At 45.2% G+C, this 20,665-nt stretch overlaps 1 protein-coding gene across 4 annotated transcripts in view; it reads left to right on the top strand.

Annotated features, from left to right (window-relative positions):
- LDAH (lipid droplet associated hydrolase) overlaps window positions 1-19,467 on the top strand; it is a 133,981-nt gene extending 114,514 nt beyond the window's left edge. Inside the window, exon 7 of one of the 4 annotated variants that reach the window (XM_017526551.2) lies at window positions 10,975-19,467. In XM_017526551.2, coding sequence (XP_017382040.1) covers window positions 10,975-10,989 — 15 coding nt within the window. In that variant the 3' untranslated portion in view covers window positions 10,990-19,467. Of the gene's footprint in view, window positions 1-8,757 lie in introns of all 4 variants that reach the window. The other 3 variants (XM_017526537.2, XM_017526557.2, XM_037737628.1) reach the window with 3 other exon arrangements.
- Window positions 19,468-20,665: the final 1,198 nt, after the last annotated feature.

Here is a 20,665-nt window from a genome sequence, read left to right as displayed (position 1 = left end):
GTGCTGGAGAACCGGGCTCCCGGAGTCCCAGCTGAGCTTCAAACACCAGATCCACCCTTGCTCATGACTTTGCTTAAGTTACCAGACTTCACTGTGCCTTCTTTGTTCATCAGTAAAATGGTTTAGTAATAGTATCTAGCCTCATACAGCTATTCCAAAACTATGCTATAATTCATACCCTGTAATTCAGACCTTATCAGAGAGTCTGGCATGCACTAAGCATTCAATAAATGTTTATTATTACTATTACAAAGTTAGTTATAGCCTAGTTATGCTTCTAAGTCCTTTAAAAAGACTGTTTGCCTAACTGTTCCTCCTCTCACATCCCCCTTTTCTGGTATTTTCATTGTGTTAATAAAAGGTGTTCGCGATACTGACTGTGTGGCCAAGAGACCCTGGAATGCCCAATGCCATTTTAAATAACAGCCACCACTCCCCATAAGATACCTCAAGGAGCTGTTGTATAGGAGCCATAATGAGAGAAAACACAATAGTACTTAATGTTGACCAAGACTTGGGCCCATTATTCTAGTGCAGACAAGTCTGATGAACTGGACCTGGCCTTTCTCTCAGTTGAGTAAAACCGTTCCAGTACATCTGCCCACTTCTTGGGGCATAGATCCAGGGAAAGACAGAAACACAGGAGGAGAGACTGGCTCCCAGAGCCTCTTACTGTGCCAGAGGGCCTTGCCAGAGGAAAGCAGAGGCCCTGGGTTAGCTTCTCACTGCAGTCCCACGTAAGAAAGAGACACGCCAGTCACTCTGTGGCCTCGTGGCTTGTATGTGGGAGGGAGTGCATCCTGGCCCTTTACCTGTTAGCCACACAGAAAGGAGAGAGTGCTGCTCTGCACACCACTGGATACACAGATGGTTGTTCCAGCTACTGGAGAGCGAGCCACGCAGTGCCCCGTGGGACCTACTCCTGCTCCTTTGGCGCTCCCATTCCCGCCACTCCCCTGGGTGCCTGCAGAGAGAAGCAGGTTCGTGGGCAGGAAGTATTGTGTTTTCACCTCCATCCTCAGCCACTTCTAAAAAATCTTTGGAGATTTCAGTTCTCATTTTCTCAAGAATGGTAATTGAGCCACTTAGAAATAACGGAAGAGAGGAAACAAGGTAAATGGAAAAATTAAAGTTCCTAAACCATCTACCTTTCTTTAGCAATTCTGCAAATTCCTAAAAACGGGGGCTCAGGAAGACTGCTGTGAAATGTTGACACTTTGCAGCTGCCTGTGTCCCCAACAGGAATAAGATTTTTAAGTAACTGAAAGGAGATGCTTGTATCACAGAATCCGTTTCCTTTAACATTGCAAGGTTCGGGCTTACGTGTCTTTGACTCTGAGGGGAGGGGAGAGGTGGAAGCCTGCTGCTGTCACTGAGACTGTCTGGACTCTCCCCAGAAATGGACATGCTTTGGAGGACCTAACAGTTTCTATCCTGAGCCTGGGAAAGCTGGTAGGGGATGAAAACAGGGAGATGAAAGCAGGGAAGGGGGCCCTAGGTGGGAAGTAGGGGGCCTATATGTGTAGGTACTCATTTAATCCCTTGGTAAGCAACCGACTGCTTTATGTCTGACCTTTTACTTTTTTCAAAAACAATGAAACAAGCGAAAACCTAGTCTAGTGGGAATTATCAATCAAAGAATTATCAATCAAAGAAGTTATCAATCAAAGTATTGCTAACACCTTTTATTAACACAATGAAAATACCTGAAAAGGGGGATGTGAGAGGAGGAACAGTTAGGCAAATAGTCTTTTTAAAGTACTTAGAAGCATAACTAGGCTGTAACTAACTTTGTAATAGTAATTATCAATCAAAGAAGGAAAGAAAACCTGGAGAAAGCAGGAATGACATCATTTTTCTTAGATCTCTGAAACAAAGTCTGAGCAGATAGGTCTCTCTGAGCACCTGCACCACTCCTCTCTGGTCACCGTCTCTGGTGCTGGCTTCCTGGTTGCCCTGCCACGCAGTGTAAGCTGCCAGGGAGCTACAGCTGTCTCTGAAGTGCTAACAAAAAGCCTTGCATCACTCCGAAAAGAGGTGGGCATTACCTTCATTGCTGCAAGAGCTCAGCTCACCCTGTGAGCCCACCAGGAAGAAAAGTAGCTCCCAGAATGTCAGTGCTTTTCTTCATTTGGAAGATGCTCAACCAAGGATAGCCACAGGGCACTGTAGCTTAGGCTTCAGGTCTCCTTTATGAGTAAAAGTAGGTTTTATTATAAAAGTAGAAATAGAGAATCCACTCTGGGAGCTGACTGTTAGTGGCAGCTTGAGGATAGGGGATGTGCTTCACTGGTTATTTGGTTAGCGACTTATGTCTTCTACCCCATCTGTCTTTCTCCACAATCATGTCTGGAGAATATGACATATACATTTTTTAGATAATGAGTAAGTATATGGTAAAACAACTTTGTTTTAGATTTTTAAAAAAATTTTTAATACTTATATATTTTCTGAGCCTGGCTGTGTCAAAAGCAACTTATCAGAAGAGAATATATTTTCTCAAAGGTGAATTTAAGGTCATGTGGATTCTTTTTCCTTGACCAGGGCACAGCTCCCACCCCACCCCACCATTGCCCAGTCTATATCGAGGAGCTCCCTTTGTCCTCACCTGTAAAGCAGCAGCCTTTAAGAGTGCTTGCTATGTGTAAAGCACTTGATACACTTTGTTTTCTAGTCCCCAGCACTAGCCCACTGGTAACTCGTTCTGTCTTACTTTACAGATGAGTAAGCAGGCACAGGGAGGCGAAGTTCCTGGTCTAGGCTCACAGCACCAATACATGGCAGAACCAAGATTCCCTCCAGGTGGATATGGCTCAAGGACCTGTACAGTCTTAACGCTGCACTCACTGCACTATGCTCTTCCTGGCTGCATAAGGAGCTTGAGTAGTTCCACAGATTACTTTAGCATAATATAAACAAAATTATTTACCACACTGTGATATAAAGACATTATGAGAAGCCCTTTCACTCTCAGCATGACACCTGCAGAAATGCCATTTACCACCCTGCTCAGGCCTGCACTATATCACAAAACAGGCAGCCCACAAATTGACTGTCCAAAGTAGTCCATGCCAAGGGCTCATAAAGCTGGACTTCTCATTGGAAACATTTCACATTGTATTGATAAGATCTTTGTACCAAACTTGACTTCATGGTGAATTATGTTTTAAAGAGCTTCTACAATTCAGTTTATCCTTAAGGTTAACAACAACAACAAATATATATATTTGTTTTGCATGTGTATGCGCAAAACTTTCGTTTTATGAGACCTTTTATTCCTATAATGCCTGTACTGTAATTTTAGTACTGTCCTGTTGAATAGAGAGAAATAATTGAGGTAGAGATTTCTATGTGTGGCTTTTAAATTTTTTATTATTTTAAGATGTTGCTATGTCATTGAAAGTGAATTTTGTCAGTTACTAGCTAAATCATAAGATGCTTTCTAATATTTCTTTGTTCTTACAATAAATCTTCTATTAGTAATGCATAAAAGCCCGCAACTCCAAATGTATACTAAAACAAAGCTTTGTTCACGTTCACGCCCTCAGGGCAGAAATTGGGTTTTCCTGCTTTGGAGTCCTGTAGTGCTTTGTCTATACCCCTGTCTACCTGTTGTGTTTGACAGCCAGTTTATATAGGCCTGTTCTCTCCCCTAGTCTGTGAGCTGCTCCAGGGCAGCAACCATCTTACACACTTCTGAAGGTCTGCCACTTAGCCCAGTACCAGATATGGGATGGATTCAGAGTCATTTTTGGTGGAACTCATTTGACTCTATCAGCTTCAGCAATTCACTGTCCAAAAGTACCTGTTTGTAGATCGCCCCCCAAAAGGTGAAAAAAAAAAACACATGAGAAAAGACAGATGAGGGGACAAGCCACTGCAACTTGCAGGGATATTTTAGGGGGGACATGTCTCCTCAGGCATACACTGAAGAGTTAAAGGGAAGTTCATCTATAAGCACAGAGATTGTAGTCACCATAAATCCACTTTCCTGCAGAAAACACACGAGGAAAAGCTAAAGTGTGGTCCTGGAGAATCAAAATCTAGAACTGAAAAAGTTAAATTTTGTGCTTAATAAGAAAAAAAATCAATAGGTTACTTAACATGACAATTTGGAAACAGATTGTTTCCAAAAACTATACTCAATAATGTATAGTTTTTATCAACTCTCATGAGTACCAAAACAAGTGCTAAGGAGAATAAACTACAGGAAATAATTTATTTTCTTCTAAACCTTTGAATATAAACATCCTGCTGATTGCCTGCTATTCTTTGTTAACAATTCCAATACTTTCACTGCGGTTATCACCCCCATGACACACAGTGCCTCAGAAGAGCTACATAGATTGTGAGAAGGCTTTCAGAAAAGGTAGTTGGAAAGGCTGGGTGCCTTGGCTCATGCCCGTAATTCCAGTACTTTGTGAGGCTGAGGTGGGTGGATCACTTGAGCCCAGGAGTTGGAGACCAGCCTGGGCGAGATAGGGAGACCTCATCTCTACAAAAAAAAAATTTAAAAATTAGCTGGGCATGGTGGCATGTGCTTGTTCTTCCAGCCACTCTGGAAGCTGAGGTGTGACGGCCACTTGAGCTCAGAAGATCGAAGTTGCAGTGAGCTGAGATCACACCACTGCACTCTAGGCTGGGCCCAGAGTAAGACTGTCTCAAAATAAATAAGTAAATAAAAATAAAGGTGGCTAGGTTCGCTCCTGTTGACAACTCTCACATTGTTAGTTTTCATATCCAGTTTAAGACCTGCCAGTTGTCAGGTTTTGTGTTTTTATAGCATGGGTCTATTTACTGGAATTGTAAGCAGTAGTAAAAGGTACAGGTAAGAAATGTTGTCTCTGGATTTGTAGCCCAGCTCTTCAACTTACACATTGCTTGAAATAACCAAGTTAATCTTGCTAAGCCTCAATTTCCATTTCTGTAAAAGTGGGATACAAGACTTTCCTTAGAGTATTGTTGTGAGGATACAATGAGAAAATATATAGAAAATGCTTACTCAGCACGGAGTCCGGCCCTTACTCTTGGCCCATCAGTTCATCATGGTGCATTGCGATTCAGTTTTACATCAACATTATAAGACTTGCACTCTTAACCACTGTGTTTTCGTGTCCAGTTATTTCTCTTTCTTTCTACTTCACCCCTCCTCCCCCACACCCCACCAGTGGCACCACATACTCCATACTTTCTCATTTTCCTGTTCAGGGTTGCAGGTGCAGAGTCCTCTAGTCAGATCTATTGCCTGTAATTTATAATTTATAGGGAAAAGGAAGTATCTCAAGCCAGGTTATACAAAGGCATTAGATAACCACATGTTTTACTTGTAAGCCAAGACTCATAGGAAGCCCTTTAGAGAATATAGCCTGAAGAAGAACTTGTAAAAGAAAATAAAATTTTAATAAACGTGAGCCCACCCCCATCATCAATTAGGCATTTAACCAATGAGGCCCGCTTCATATGGTTACTGTTTGTAGAGAATCCAGAAATAAAATCCGATAAGCACATGAGAGGTCTAGATTCCTCACTGTTCTGCTGTATTGAACACTGACACTATTTTTTGTTGAGGTTCCTAGCACATGCCTTGGACAGCGTGTGCCCCATAATTACTTGAACATATTTGTCTCTTGATATGCCGAGGTGGGTGTCAGGTCCCTTAATCCATGTCAGTCATCCCTGTTCAACTCACTGCCTTAACCATATGCATGGGGATGGCGCTTACTCAGTGCTGAGGGCTCATCAAGCTGGACTTCTCATTGGAAACATTTCAAATTGTAATTGCATCACAGAAAAGTTAATGGTACATTCTTCATGGAAACAGTCTGAAATGTCAGGCAGAAAGCAACAGCGGGTGCATGTAGTGACGCTCTTTTTGTCCAGGAGACTATATTAGGTGATGCCTTTTCTATATGGCTTTCGTTTGAGCTGACTGCCGTGTTACAGTTATCATAGGACTTCACACTGTAGCTTGCGCTGGAGTGAGGATCCTAGAGCAGCTTTCTCAGGGTCCAGGGATCTTGAGGTGAGAGCATGTCCTGGAGCAGAGGAATAGATCTGATGGGCACGAACCCAAGCCTGACTTTATGGATTTCTCAGTAGTATTCCCTGCTCTGAGGAAGTGCTAAGTAACTGCATAGCGACTGTTCCTATGCTGTTTCCCGAATACAGTTGAAAAGATTGCTGGTGGTAAGTGTAGGGGGTAGTTTAGAGAGAGCCTAATGTTATCAGCCCTATTGGTAGATAATTAATACCTGCGAATAGTTTGTACTCTTGGCAGTATTTCAAGGCAAAGCTATAGCAGGGTAGTTGCTGAGAGATCCTGGGAAACATGTTTTTCTGCTGCTGGATAGAGTAGTCTCCCAGTGGTTGTGAGGTTGCAGCATTTTAGAGCTATAGAAAAAGCTGAGACCAGGAGGAAGAACTAGGCAACTGCTAGGCTGTCATATTCTCCAGGAAGCAAAAGACGTTTTTACTCTGCTAAGAACCATGACAAAATGAAATTTGGCTTTAGGGACTTTGGAATGCCCAGAAATGGTTGAAGTGAGCAAAAATAGGAGACTATGAAGAACGAATTAAGTGATAAATCTGTAAGCTACAGGTCCTCTGCAGCATGTAAAACTGGAACCCCAGGTAACAACCAAGAAAACCTCCATGAAGCTGGAATACTATGTAGTCACGAAAAAGGATGAGTTCATGTCCTTTGCAGGGACATAGATGAAGCTGGAAACCATCATTCTCAGCAAACTAACACAGGAACAGAAAACCAAACACCACATGTTCTCACTCATAAGTGGGGGTTGAACAATGAGAACACATGGACACAGAGAGGGGAACATCATACACCAGGGCCTGTTGTGGGGTGGGGGGCAAGGGGAGGGATAGCATTAGATAGATGACAGGTTGATGGGTGCAGCAAACCACCATGGCATGTCTATACTTATGTAACAAACCTGCACGTTCTGTACATGTACCGCAGAACTTAAAGTATAATTTTAAAAAAAGAAAAGAAAGAAGGAAAACCTCCATGAAGCAATTCAGAGTAAGTCTGCCACTTGAGATTTACTTGTTCATAATTCACTTTCTGGAGTACTACATTAAATTTTTTCCTCTATAGAGTGTTTTTAACTATCCCTTTAAATATTGGTTAAGGCATAATGTTATCGTAGTGAAGGCCATTGTTTTTGTAAGATCAGTCTTAACTGCCCCATATTCAGATCATGGATTTAATAATTGATACACTAAAACTATCCAGTGAGCAATAATGCCTATTTCTCCACACCCTCCTCCCCTGCCACTTGATCCCCTCCAATCCCTCTTCCTGTTGTGGCCAGAGTGGTTTTCCTGACATAGAGACCTGAGCATGTCACTTACTGTGCAGTCTTTTTTTGCTTGTGGACTTCAGGATAAAGTGTAGCCTCCTTAGCATGAATAGAAGATGCTGTCCAAGACCTCATCCCTCTCTGCCTCTCCAGTCTTATCTCCCACCACCCTACATTCCAGCCATGTGGAATTCCGGTTCCCTGTACATGCCATGCCCTTTCAGGCTTTCGTTTGCTTGGTCTTCTCCCCACAGTGTGCTCCCCGAGCTGGAAGACTTAACTCAGGCATTAACTCTGGGGAATCTTTCCTGCCCACTGCTTCTGACCAGCTGTGCCTCTCCTGAGCTCTCAAATTGTCTTGTGTATATGTGGGCTCCTTCTCCCCTCCCCCAAGACTGTCTTACCTCTGTTTTCTGGGTTCCTAATACAAAGTAGGTGCTCCATTTGTATTTGCTGAACAGATGAATGAGTAAGCGATTCACCGTCTGAGTGAGGGAGCACTTCTGGTGTATTATGGAAGCTGCACGTGACTATAGCTGGCCAGCTAGAGGCTGGAGCTGCGCACAGCTCTTTCTTTCAGTGATAACAGAGGTCAAGGTATCCTTAAGATTTAGTTCCTGGTTTTTGTAGAAATTACCACTATCCTTCTGAATATAAGATGTTGCTTTGTTGCCTTTATTTTTAGAACTAACAGAACTAGAACATAGCAGTTTTTCAGTGAAACACAGCAGCTGAGAGCAATATGTACATATATATCACATGCAGGTTTAGGTAGATACCCAGTCAGGGTCTTAGTAATGCCGCAGAGGAGGCTCTTTCTCCATTCAGCTGCTCAGTGAGGAAGTGCGATAATCATACTTCAGCTGCCGTCAGCTGAAGTATGATTATCGCACTTCCTCACTGAGTCAACATACAGACTGCATAGAGCCTTTTCTTAGAAATGCCATAAACTCTCTCAGGTTCTGATCACATTTCATCAGCTACATTGGAAAGCCTGAGTCCATCTGATCCATGTTTGTATTCATTCAACAAACACATCCCATATGTCTACCATGTGGCTATTCGGAAACAACTAAGTTTATTAACTGGTCACTAGTCATTCAGTGACTGTCTCAACAAGTCTCTTTGTCATCCTCACCGGCCTTCATTCCAATGTCCACCCCACGCTTAGTATACAAAACTTTGTTGGTAAGTCCTTTTAGTGAATTATGAGCAATCTGTCACACAAGAGTCCTTCCCACCAAATTCTTCTAAGTGCACTCCTGTAAATTGTGAAGGCTTGCTGCCTTGAGAGAGCCACACTTTGGAGAAAGCTTGGGGACTAGCTCCCAGGGCTAGGCATATGTGCTGTCCTCAGAGCACTGCCGGCTGCTGGTGTCATATCTGTATTGGGAAGGGAAGGTGCTTTCTAATAAAATGTTTTCGTCTTATCTTTCAGCTTACATTTTATTATAGTACTATAGATCGTTGGTGTCCAAAAGAATACTATGAAGACATTAAGAAGGATTTTCCAGAAGGGGACATTCGACTCTGTGAGAAAAACATACCTCATGCTTTCATCATCCGTTTTAACCAGGAAATGGCAGACGTGATTGCTGACTCCCTAAAGGATGATCTGTCCAAAATGTAAATGGGCCTGAAGAACAAGCCCCCCCTGCCAGTACATGGAGGCAGTCAGTGTACTAGACTTTTTAGGTAAATGTTTAATTTTGAAGACTGATATTAGAAATGAAGAAAGTGAGAACCTCTTGGCTTACAAATCAACTCCCAGCTCCCCATGTAACAGGCTGAAGGAAACACAGGATGAATCATTCCATAGGTTTAACCATACATTTTCCAAGACACAGGGAGCACAGTGATCTACCCAGAGTCTCGTGTTTGCATGAGATGCCTAGTGGCACCATATGGTTTATTTTGGTAGGCAGGATCTTTGCAGATTAAAAAAAAATCTACATGTTGATTTTAATTGGATTACATTGTAGAATAGGCTCTTCTGGAGGAAATTATGAAATACCTACTAGAAAATGTAAACATAATCGGTGAATGTTAAGATTATAGTTAGATACGTGAAGTGTATGAGATTATGACAAGGGTACACTCGTGTTCCAGGAGGAGGAAGTGAACCTGGGTCTCCTTTAAGACGGAAGATGAAGATCAGCCCAGACTAACTTAGCACAGGTCTTGGCCAGGATCATCAGTGTGACGTCTAATCTACCTGCACTAGACAGTGAATAAAGTTCACCAGACATTACTGTGGTCAGGTAACCAGATAAAGAGTTGTTGAAGGACCCCAACTGTGCCTCCTGCCACAGGACAACCAGCAAGTTCTGTGTTGAGCCTTAGCCTGCCAGGTTTTGAGCTCCCTGCAAGCTCCACCTCTTCAGAGCCAGGATGGAGAGGTGCCAGGCTCTCCCAAATCAGACTTGTATGTGCCAACATGCAGTTACTCCTTCTGTAATTCTTACACTAAAACTCCATTGAAGACCAGCAATGAGCCAAATAGTGTGCTAGCCATTGAGGATAGAGTTCTTAGCTACTTAATGATTCATTTCTTCTGGAAATCTTCTAGTGAATAATTTTTGAAAATGTCTTTTAAACTGTTGAGTAAAACATTACCATACATTAGTTCTCCATTTCTGCATTAACATCATTTGCTGGAAGGAAATTATTTTGTTAATGAACCAAACCCAGCCACTAAGTTACATGAATTCACCTTCTCTATTCACATTGAGGTCTGGTAGAGAAGACACATGTTCCCTAGCTTTGAGTGGGCTGACAACATTGCTGCCTTCCCTAACTTGACTCAATCCCGAGAACCATATACTGCAGTGACAGTGGAAGATGGATCCGAAATATTCCTTTTTCTCCTAGAGGAAATCCCTCATGGCATTATCATTCCCTGAGGACAATGAGTTGTCCTTCCCCTCAAAACCTAAAGCCCCCTGATGAAAGATTCAGCTCTGATTTGCTGCCAACTTTTTGGTAAGTGCTGAATGAGTTATTGTGCTTTGGCATAGCTTCTATATCACAGCAAATGACTTCTCAGAGGGGAAAAGACAAGCTCCGGACAAGAAGTGCTATTAACCCAAGGGGAAGAGCTGGTAGATACAGAGGCCATAAGCACAGAGCTGTACACAGAGCTTTTATTGGCATCTGCATGGGAGGCCTAGAAATCTGATGTTAGAAGCTAGGACTTATGGCTCTGAGTGCCTTGCATACAGGAGATACTCAATACTACTAAATCAAAGCATGTAAACAAGTACTGAGTAAATCATACCTACTGGAATAAAGAATAACATTCAGAGCTTTTCTTTTAGCTGTTATTTTAAACATTGTTCTATATTTCAAAAGTCTGCATCTATGAAATTGTGTCTTATTTCTGATTTTTAGAGCCTAAGAAAAATATTGGTTCTTAATTCCTGTTTGTCATCTGAACACCAAATGAGTTTTTGAAATAAATGTTTTACCAGCACTTCTGACTTCATCTGGCCTGATCTCTTTGTTGAGGAAGAGAGGGTACAATTTGAGCAGTTCTCCTGTGTTAGACTCAGCTCAAAGTCTCTCTCTTAAAATGAAAAGTCACCTTTCTCATTGCTTTTTTTCATAGGTGGAAGAATCAGATTTCAAGAGGCTGAAGTTCATTTTCTTTCATTAGGGATTAGAAGACTAAAATGGACAAACAGTAGATGAAATCCATTTCCCAGAAGCAGCTCTACCTGTATGTCCCAGTCAACTACATGGATGGTCTTTGTGAAAGTTTCAACTTCCTACAGTTACCTAGGGCTCAGCGATTGCGCCTTGACGACTGCCCATGTTTGTTCCTAGTCTGTTCTGAGCCACAGGAATCTCCACGAGCCCTCCATGGCTTGTGTGGCCTGATATCCATGGCCACCAAGGGCCTCTCATCATCTGCTCCTCCACTCAACCTTTGGAGAGCCAGGGACCATCAAAGTCTTGATTTTTCTTCATCCTACATTATATTCAAAACAAAAACAGGCTGAGTGCCATAGCTCATGCCTGTGATCCCAGCACTTTGGGAGGGAAGATCATTTGAGGCTAGGAGTTTGAGACCAGCCTGTGCAAAAAATGAGACCTCTGTGTCTAAAATAATGTTTTTAAAAGAGCAAAAAAAAAAATTTTTTTTTCAGAGGAGACTAAAGAGACATGACAATTTCACAAAACATCTGATTCAGAATTGGATGTGTTTTTATAAAAGATGTTGTTGGGACAATCTGCACAACTTGAATGAGGCCTGAAGATTTAGCTGGGAGTAAGATGCCACTGTTAATTTATTGATTTCAGTGGTTTTACTGGGGAGAAGTAAGACAGTGTCCTCGTTTGTACTGGAGACACACTGAGGTATCTGAGGGTGAGGGGCAGCAGGTCTGTTTACTGGCAGATGGTTCAGAGGACAATAATGTTCTTTATACTTGCAGATTTTTTTGGAAGTTTGAGATGTTTTAGAATTTGTCACAATAATTCTTTTTAAACCCCACCGTGCTCTCTCCCACGCCAGTGTCTCATTGCTTCTTTTCCAGGAAGGCTATTTATTCTTCTAGGCAGTAGATGAAGACCTAGGTTCAAATCCCAGATCTGTCATTTGTTAGGTTTGTGATGTAAGACTTCACCTCCCTGAGTCCCCTCAGCTCCTCATCTGTGAATTTGGGATAATATTGATATTCAGCTCAGTTTTTTATTTGGGAAAGTTTTTTTGTTGTTTTTTAAATGGAGATAAAATGAGGCCATCATACAGCATTTAGTACCTTGCCTGGCATATGGTAGATGCTCTATAAAATGGTACCTCAAGGAGGATAGCAAACTTGTTTTTCCTTTTTTTCTTTCATTTATCTCCTCTTTGGTATAGCGGAGGACCCTGTGGTATCTTAGTCCCTGCACTGTTTCACGAGGCCTGTAACTTGATTCTAGCAGTCAGCATTTTGGCTCTTACACAGGGATAATGCTTGTTCAACTGGCTCAGCTTTCTGGACTCGGCCCATGTGGGCCTCCGTACACACAGCCCATGATGTTCTAACAGTCCGTTTAGAAAAGATGCAGGAAGAAAAGCATCTCTTAGATGGCATCAGACATCTTTGTCCTTTGCCTTCTCTTGCAGAAGAGGAGAGGTGATGATATATTTGGGCTGTTCCTTCCCTTGGGGGTGGGCCTTAAGGATAGGTTGCAGTCTGGGACTGAGTGTGTTCTGTGGGACCTTGAATGAAGCTCTTCTGCAAGAGTGCTGAGGACAGCAAAGTTTGTATGAGTGTTCTTCTAATCACTTTTTAAGAGGATTGAGATTTCTTGCCTGTGCCCCATACAGACATGGGTAAGTGCTCACATTGGCCCAGGTGGGGAGTAGCTGTGGGACGTGGATCTGGCCCCTCCCACCAGGCTGAAGGCATCTCTCTACAACAAGACTGGTGTCACCAAGAGCGACGCTGGGTGAGCATCCTCAGATCATGAGCAAGGGCCAAGCTCTGGGTGGTTCTGTGGTTCTGTAAGGGGCTCTATAAAGAGAAAGCTCTTGGAAGAGAGAAGAGGAAGAGGTTGTCCCTAGTCCTACAAGGACAGGTAGAACTTGAATAGGTGGTTTGGAATAGATGAGAGCTAATCCAGATAAGGAGTCTGCTGCTTACCCCTGCACTTTCAGTGTCTCGCTTAGGCCCCCTAGTCCTGTGATGTTCTGACTATGCCCATTTTACAGATTACCACCGAGATGCCTTGCTATGGATCTCACAGCTATTGGATGACAGAGCTGGGATTCTGCTGTAGTTGCATGTGTCCTCCAAAGTTCATGTGTTAGAAACTTAGTCCCCAGTGCAACTGTTGGGAGGTGGGGCCTAATGGGAAGTGTCTGAGTCATGAGGGCTCTTCCCTCCTGAATGGATTAATGCCAGTGATAAAAAGGCATGATATAAGGCTGCAAGTTTGATCTCTTCTTCTCTCATGCTCTCTTGCCCTTCCACCTTCTGTCAGGGAGGATGCAGCACAAAGGTCCTCACCAGATGCCAGCCCCTCGATCTTGGACTTTCCAGCATTCAGAACTATAAGAAATAAATCTCTTCTTTATAAATTACCCAGTCTCTGACATTCCATTATAGCAACCAAAAATGAACTAAGCCAGATTCCATTTCAGGCCTCTACTCCAGAGCCATGGCTTCATTCTCTCTCTCCACTGCATGGTGCTGCCTCATGGAGGCCACCATGGGCAAGCCTAGCAAAAGTGGAAAGCCAGGAGAGTTATGCAAAGGGCAAATGAGGACCCGATTGGCAGGGAAAGTGAAGAGTAGATAGTTGGTAACAAATGAGTAGTTGTAAAAGAATGAAAGCTATAACAGAGACCAGTTTTCAGAGGGGGAAAAAATGCATCAGGCAGTAGATTGAGAGAAAGCAGGCCCACATGCCGGGAGCCAGTGCTGTGGCTGCAGTCACATGGCCAGCACCTCTGCAACTCTTCCATAACCACCTGCTCTCACGCCAGGCATGGGGACTTCCTGTGGGCTCCTCTGTACGGAAATCACTGCTCCAGCTTTGATGACGCCCATTCTCTACCCCACCCCATGAAATGTGGCCCAAAATTCCGACTGCTCCTGCCTCCCAGAGCAGTCCCTCCCACCCTACCATTCCCCGCAGGCCTTCATGACCCCTGGCCTGGCCTGTGTCTGCTGAATGACTTATCATTGCTGCGGGAATTATGTCTCTGCAGGCTGCTCCTCCCTGCCTCCACCAACACCCCTTCCTTCAGGAAAGTCCTAGAAGATGGACTTCTGTCTTAATCATCTCAGTACTGTCAGGGCGTATCAAATAGGGCTTGCTACACAGGGTCGTCTATAAATTTTGTTATCTAAATTAATAAAAAGTTTCTACCATACCATTCTAGGCAGGCTCTCAAAAAGAGCAGTTCTTACATTGGGTCAGACTATCAGGAAATCACATCTCAGGGCCTCTTCATCTTAAAACTGACATGTTAGTGGGAGTACAGATATGGACACTTGCTATTCTATCCCTTAAGTGTTTCCCCAGCAGAGCTGTGCACAACTGGGTCAGTTAGATTCAAGGATGTCTGAATCCTTGCAGACTGTTTGCGTCTGGCACTGGGGGACTGCAGGAAAGCAAGGCCACTATCCCTTGTATCCCATTCATTTTGTCTGATATGGCTGCAACTGTTACTTCCATTCTTCTACAATTAGAAAACCTCTGGAGTTTGGGTATTAGCAACTACCAAATATGTAGTTTATTATTTGTTGAGCACTAACCCCTCACAGCACCCCAAGTGGGAATTAGAACAACAATATGCAAGACTGTGCTCTGGGATAATCGAGCATTTTCATTTGGTGTTGCATTCCTCAAACATTCTGGCAAAGGGACCTGTGCTGACCTCCCCACATTGGGATAGATTTCCTTGCTGGGTAAGTCTATGGGAAAATTCCTCTTCCCTGGGATGGGAATGTGACCCTATGACTGGGCGTCCATTACAGCCAGGGGGCGCGGTGCACCTGCAGGGTCTCCCTCCCTCACAGAGGGACTAGAATCCCGCCTCTGCAAATCCACCCGGCTCAGGCTCTGCAGAACATCTGGGCTTCCTCCTACTGGCCACTGTGAAGGGCTGCGCACCTGCATGTGATTAGGACTCAGCAGACACCCACAGCCTATAGGCCTGCATGCTGGTGGCACATCGCAGTGGACAAGTTTCTCCCCCGATCACTGTCCCTTCTAAGCAGATGAGTCACAGAGTTCCTAGGGCACAGGAGCCCATGCATCCATGACCACATTGGATACCACCCTCAATGGAGCAGTGGTTGGAGGCAGTTCCAAGCAGTCCAAGGCTTTTGCCTTGGACTGTTTGGAAATGAGCAGGCAGCAGATCCAGGACCTGACATGGCCAGGGAAGGAGTGGAGAAGTCTATCTTAGCCTTCTTTACCATCAGTCATAGATGGGCCTTTTAGTCTTGCTCTTATCAGTGTCTGGGAAATTGGATAAAATTTTAAATGCCACTCCTGACTTACCTTTCTCCCTGTAACTACTCCTCTACTGAATGTGTACTCTAACCACAGAATGCTGAGGTAGGTCAAATGGAGGCTGAAAAATAAGAAAATGAAAAATGGACCAAAGATGCTTATAAACAAAGCATGAGAAGACATTACAGTTTTCAGTGGCAGGGTCGCAGAGCTTACGCATTTATTCTACCTGCCAAATGAGTTAGTTGAAAAGGGAGCACAATTTTCCTTCCAGTGGAAGAGACTCCTTTATTTACTAATATGAAATAGAGCAGTGAAAAGAAAGCAGGCCTTCTTGATCTTTCACCAGAGAGAGAAAGTCACGTGACCATAGGGACCTTCATTAACAAACTGTGGGAAATTTGATTCACCATGAACATGTGCTGCCATCACTCAGGAAAAGGTGGGTCACTCCAGCAGGCTCCATCTCCCAAAAGAGGTAATCCTGGCAACAAGTCACTAATAAGCCCAAGTCCCTGACACCTTCCTACAACTCCTGCTCTGTCATCAGTCCTCTCCCAGAAATATTTAAGGACCACGGGAAATAGATTTCTCCTTCATCTGTAGGCGAAAGTCAAGTGCGAGAGCTGGGCTGGCAACAGCACACTGTGTGGCTGATCCTATCCTGCTGGATCCTTCGTGGTGACACCGGGCACAGGCTTTTGTACTTATCTTGAAGAGTACTGGGCAAAAAAAGGCCTGTCAAATTTGCTGTAGGACCTTTTTGGGTTCTGTGAAGTATGTGATTGGCCTTGCAGAGGACGCTGCTTCCATGGGACTTTACGCCTTGGGATTTCAGAGACTTAACTATGCAGCCTCCAGGTGGGGAGGGCTCATCTTTCTCAAGTGAGATGGGTCCTGCAGCAGCCTGCAATGTATAAACACAGAAACTCTGTCTGCTCAAACTGCATTTGCAATGACAGTGCTCACTCTACAAATTATCATGGTCATTTCCCGGAGAGAAAATGTTTGGGCCTCCTTTCCTGAACGCAAGCTACATGTTTTCTACCTTGCTGTGCAGTGACTTCTTGCCCTGTGAGGCTGTATGCAGCAGCATGCTATGCAGTTTCATACCAGTCACCAAGACCCGGGATGCAGCCCCCCAGGCCTGAGGCCCCCAGCCTCACACCTGATCTCACAACATGGGAATGATCGGCACAAAGACAAATGGAGCCAGGCCTGCTATGTCACCCCCACTGTTAAAATATAGTCAGTCCTATTCTGTCAATGAGTTGAGGATTCCAGTAACACAGAAAGGCTGAGTAACAAAAGCTGAAAATGTTTTCCTTTAAAGACCAGTCATGAGCAATTTTATGAATAAAATATTTAATCAGCTTATCTGTACAAAATATTAAAGTGGTTAATGAAGAGTATACAAGCATGTTTAACAAATATATACCACTATATAATAGTTAAGAAAAATAGAGATTGCTGTTTTACAGGTCATTTACATTTCGCTATGTACAATCTATTTAAATTTGAGAATACATATACACATAGGTTTCTACCTGCCCTGGTAGGGCTCCCTGCTAGCTGGCCTGGGCATCAGCAATGCTTCACGATGTCGTTTGCATTGCCCAAATAAATGCCAGGCCCGGCAACTAGGAGACAGCTCAGCCTGCCAGCCTTGGAACTCTGCTCTGGCTACAGCAGAGCTGGAAGAGTGCTGACAAAGGAGGTTTCGGTTTGCCTTAAATGAGTTTTTAATGTCCCCCACACCCCAGACTCCTTACTCCCAAGCCAAGAAAAAATGGGTGTCACTGCAAAGTGAAAGGACTTCTGTCCCCTCACCCAAATAATTCATTTTGTCTTTAGCTGCTGAGGGAATGGCGTGTTGTTAAGCCTTGATGGCATTACCAGCACTTTGAGTTTTATCATTTCCTTAAAATCACAGTACTGGAATCAGATGACATTTGCTTTTTAAGCTGCAGGCCACTCGTCACGTGCAGAATTCCGCTGCCCACCCAAGGCCTGCTTAAACAACATCATTTTGTAAGCTGGTGCAGGAGCTCTGCAGTGGCCTTTACAGAGAAACGATCTGCTGCTTTATTTGTATACAAAAAGAAAAAAACTCTGTCCAAACTTTTCAGAATCCCCTATTGTCATCTGCTGAAAGGGCAAGTTGGAACTAGCATGTTAATCCTTGTAAAAAATGCATTAACTTTTCATTTAGGGTGAAATACTGCCAGCTAAAAGACCTAAAGTGACTCAATTATGATTCTTTGTCAAAGAAAACATAAAAGCTGTTTGCATTACAGTGTAAAGTCAAATACAAAAATAAAATTATTCTAAGGATGCTCATGTTTAATCCATGATTTATCCGAGGCAGAGAATGCCAGAGAATTCCTCTCTTGAGAGTCTCTGTTCCTGGCTTAGAGCACTTGAGTATTTCCCCGCCAAAACACATTTTATCCTGAGCTTTCTTTCTTGCTGAACTGCATCATCATTTTCTAAACAGAATGCTGAAGGGCTGACTTTGAGTCTGACAGGCCCTGACCCAGGAAACCAGCCCTGCTTGTGGGAAGCCCCTTCCTCAAACCAGCCTGTTCACCCCAAGTCCAGCAGCTGACCCAGGCCAGGGGAGGATCCAGGACACATGTGCAATGGCAGCCCTCAGTCGCTCAGAGATGAAAAGGTGCAGGCAAGGGGAGGCCCTCAACACACCTGGTCACTGCTTTTTGGCCACATACACCAAAAAAATCCAAGCATGGGCTGCCCATAGCCCAAGAGAGGTCTCCTCGGGATGACCTGTGAGTACTGAAAAACAGAGGAAACGTATGTGCAGCTGCACCAGCTCACCAGCCGAGGTGCTGTCCCTTCCCATCTTACAGCTCAGGAAATGTCCTCGAGGGAAGTTTAGCCCCGTGTGCCTCAGATTTGTTCCTGTTTCCTTCTAATTCAGCAGGATGCCTGTGAGGGAACCTTATCGGAAGTCTCGTTTTAGTCAGCCAAGGGTCTAGATTTTGGCAGCCAAAGGTCTGGGCAGGAGCTAGATGCAGAACTGGGTGTGGCTATTGCCACTGCTGGTCAGATGGAGCAGGGCAGGTATTCTGCAAAAAAGACAGCCTCTTGCCCACCTCCTGCCGGGCCAGATCTCCAACCCTACTGCGCGGCACTCCTGTTGGCCCACAACTCAAAAGGTAATGAGACAGGAATGCAGAGGCAAAGCAGCTGGCCACGCCCTGAACGCTCTGCCGGAAGTGGCCTGGGTGTGACAGTCAGAAGTTTCTCCTTGTTTTTCTAGACACTATTTCAGCATCCCTTACGGACACAGAAAAGGGACTAAAAGTTTCTGCAAGCATTTCTAAACGAGCAGAAGGAAATTTGTCTGACAAAGAGTGAAACTGTACTTGTATCATCACACCAAGCTGTCCTGCCAACAAATTCACCTGACTGTGCGAAACACCTCCCTCCGGAAGCTTCTGCGACCCCTGCAGCCCTCTTGCCACTGTCAGGGAAACGTGTGAGAGAAAGCAGCCCTTTCTGTTGTCACAGACACACGCACCACGCACAGATGCTGAAGAGGCCAGCAGGCTCTGCACAGGCAGGAGGAAGTGGGCCATCGCACGCTGCTCTAAAGGTGTATTTTTACTTTTTCAGCAACTGTGAGCATAACTTGAAACTCAGCCTCATTTTTCAGTGACTTCACACCCACTTTTCAATGACCACCCATCCTAGGTTGCTCTGCTGTAATTGCTCCTGCCGCCATGAAGCACCAGCCCAAACTCTGCCCAGCCAAAGGCCTGTCGCCAGGTTGTAGACCACAAGCCAAGCTCTGGTGAAGGTGAGTACCTGCAGGTCATGGGCAGAGAGCACCCCTGAATGACAATCAGAGCTCATGTGGCAACTCCTGGGCCCTCAATCACCCCTCTGATTCATTAAGCCAACTTCCAACCCTCTCCCTGCAGCCTGTGTCCAGCAGGTGTCTCCTCAGGCTAGGACAGTGACCCTCCTGAAAAGAACAGGCTTCTCTCACCACAGCCTCACCCTGGGTTCCTGTTTGTGATGTACTAAGCTGTGGGCACAGAGTAAAGTCCAGAACGGCACACAGGGAGGAAGACAGCTCTGCTCCAGCCTACATGGTCAGGAGGCTCCAGATGCAAGATGCCAGGCTGTCTGAAAACTTGGAAATAAACATCTTTTGGGGTCCTCCCTTCTGGTGCTTCTTTATGTTAAACCCTCCCACCATTTTCCAGGCCATAAAAAGGAAGAGAGACAAGCTCTTCTGACGCTGCCCCAGGCTCACTCCCGTGGGAAGCTGCAAGGGGACCTCAGACCCAGTTATGGGCATGGTGGTGAGGAAGGGGTGGGGACACAAGGAGTCCACCCTGGGACAGTCCTGTCTGCCTCATCCAGGGCTTCTGGGACAGTCCCAGGCCCCTGTCTGGGTGACCAGCCAGGCCCAGCCTTGCCTTTCCTCTTCTGCCTGCAGGAGCCCCAGCAGCAGGTAGAGCCCTTCCCAGCACTACGTCTCTCAGTCAGCCTCAGCCTGAGTGTGGCTCTGCCCACCCAACTGAGCACAAGCGGAACTGCAGCTGGGTGGGCAGTGCCCTCAGCCAGCTCCTGGCTCTGGGTAGCTGAACCCCACGCTCGAGGTGCTGGCCTTCCCCGCACCTGCCTCAGCCCGCGGGAATTGAAAGCACATCCACGAGACACCTACTGAGGATATCAGTAAAATGGACACATGCACACACATGCACACGCACAGGCAAGAACTGTAAAACGTGTAAGACGCGGCTCTGGAACTGGGATTGGGAGGGGACCTTCTCCAGGAGTCGTCGTATTTGCTCTGCCTGCAAGCTGTCCTGAGTGGAACTGGGGACAAGATAAAATCCTAGAACCTTGGGACTAGAGAGGGCATCATTTTACAGGGCAGAAGATGAAGCTCCGGCAGGGAGGTGAGTGCCCATAACTTGCCTCAGCCCTCTCTTACGAGATGCCTATGGTGCCCTGGCCCCTGAGCAGCCTCCCCTGAGGTGGGCGCAGGCCATGCCATGGGAGCAGCTGCCCCTGGGCACTCAAAGCCCACAGCGGGCTCTGACTCTGGTGCAGCTACATCATCCCCCAGAGGGATCTAGTTACTTTCCTCTCGCCCAAGGTTTGGCTGCCAGATTGGCTTGTCAGGTTCCTCTCTTCCCTTCCCAATCACACACTTTCTGAGTGGCAAGCGCAGGCCCAAGCTCCCTGCGCTAGACTGCCGCATCCAGAGCCTCGCTCCCTCTAGCTCACTGTGCGATCTGACTCAGGCCTCCAGGCCCATGGCCCAGTGAGGGCCAGGGGAGGTCTGTCTTCCTGAGATGACAGGTTCTCATGAGAATCAGTGAGGCCAGTGATTCTGTCCGTAGGATGGT

The sequence above is a fragment of the Cebus imitator genome, unplaced genomic scaffold (genome assembly GCF_001604975.1).
Source record: "Cebus imitator isolate Cc_AM_T3 unplaced genomic scaffold, Cebus_imitator-1.0 Scaffold1, whole genome shotgun sequence".
NCBI lineage: Eukaryota > Metazoa > Chordata > Mammalia > Primates > Cebidae > Cebus > Cebus imitator.
This window is presented reverse-complemented; position numbering and strand designations above follow the sequence as displayed.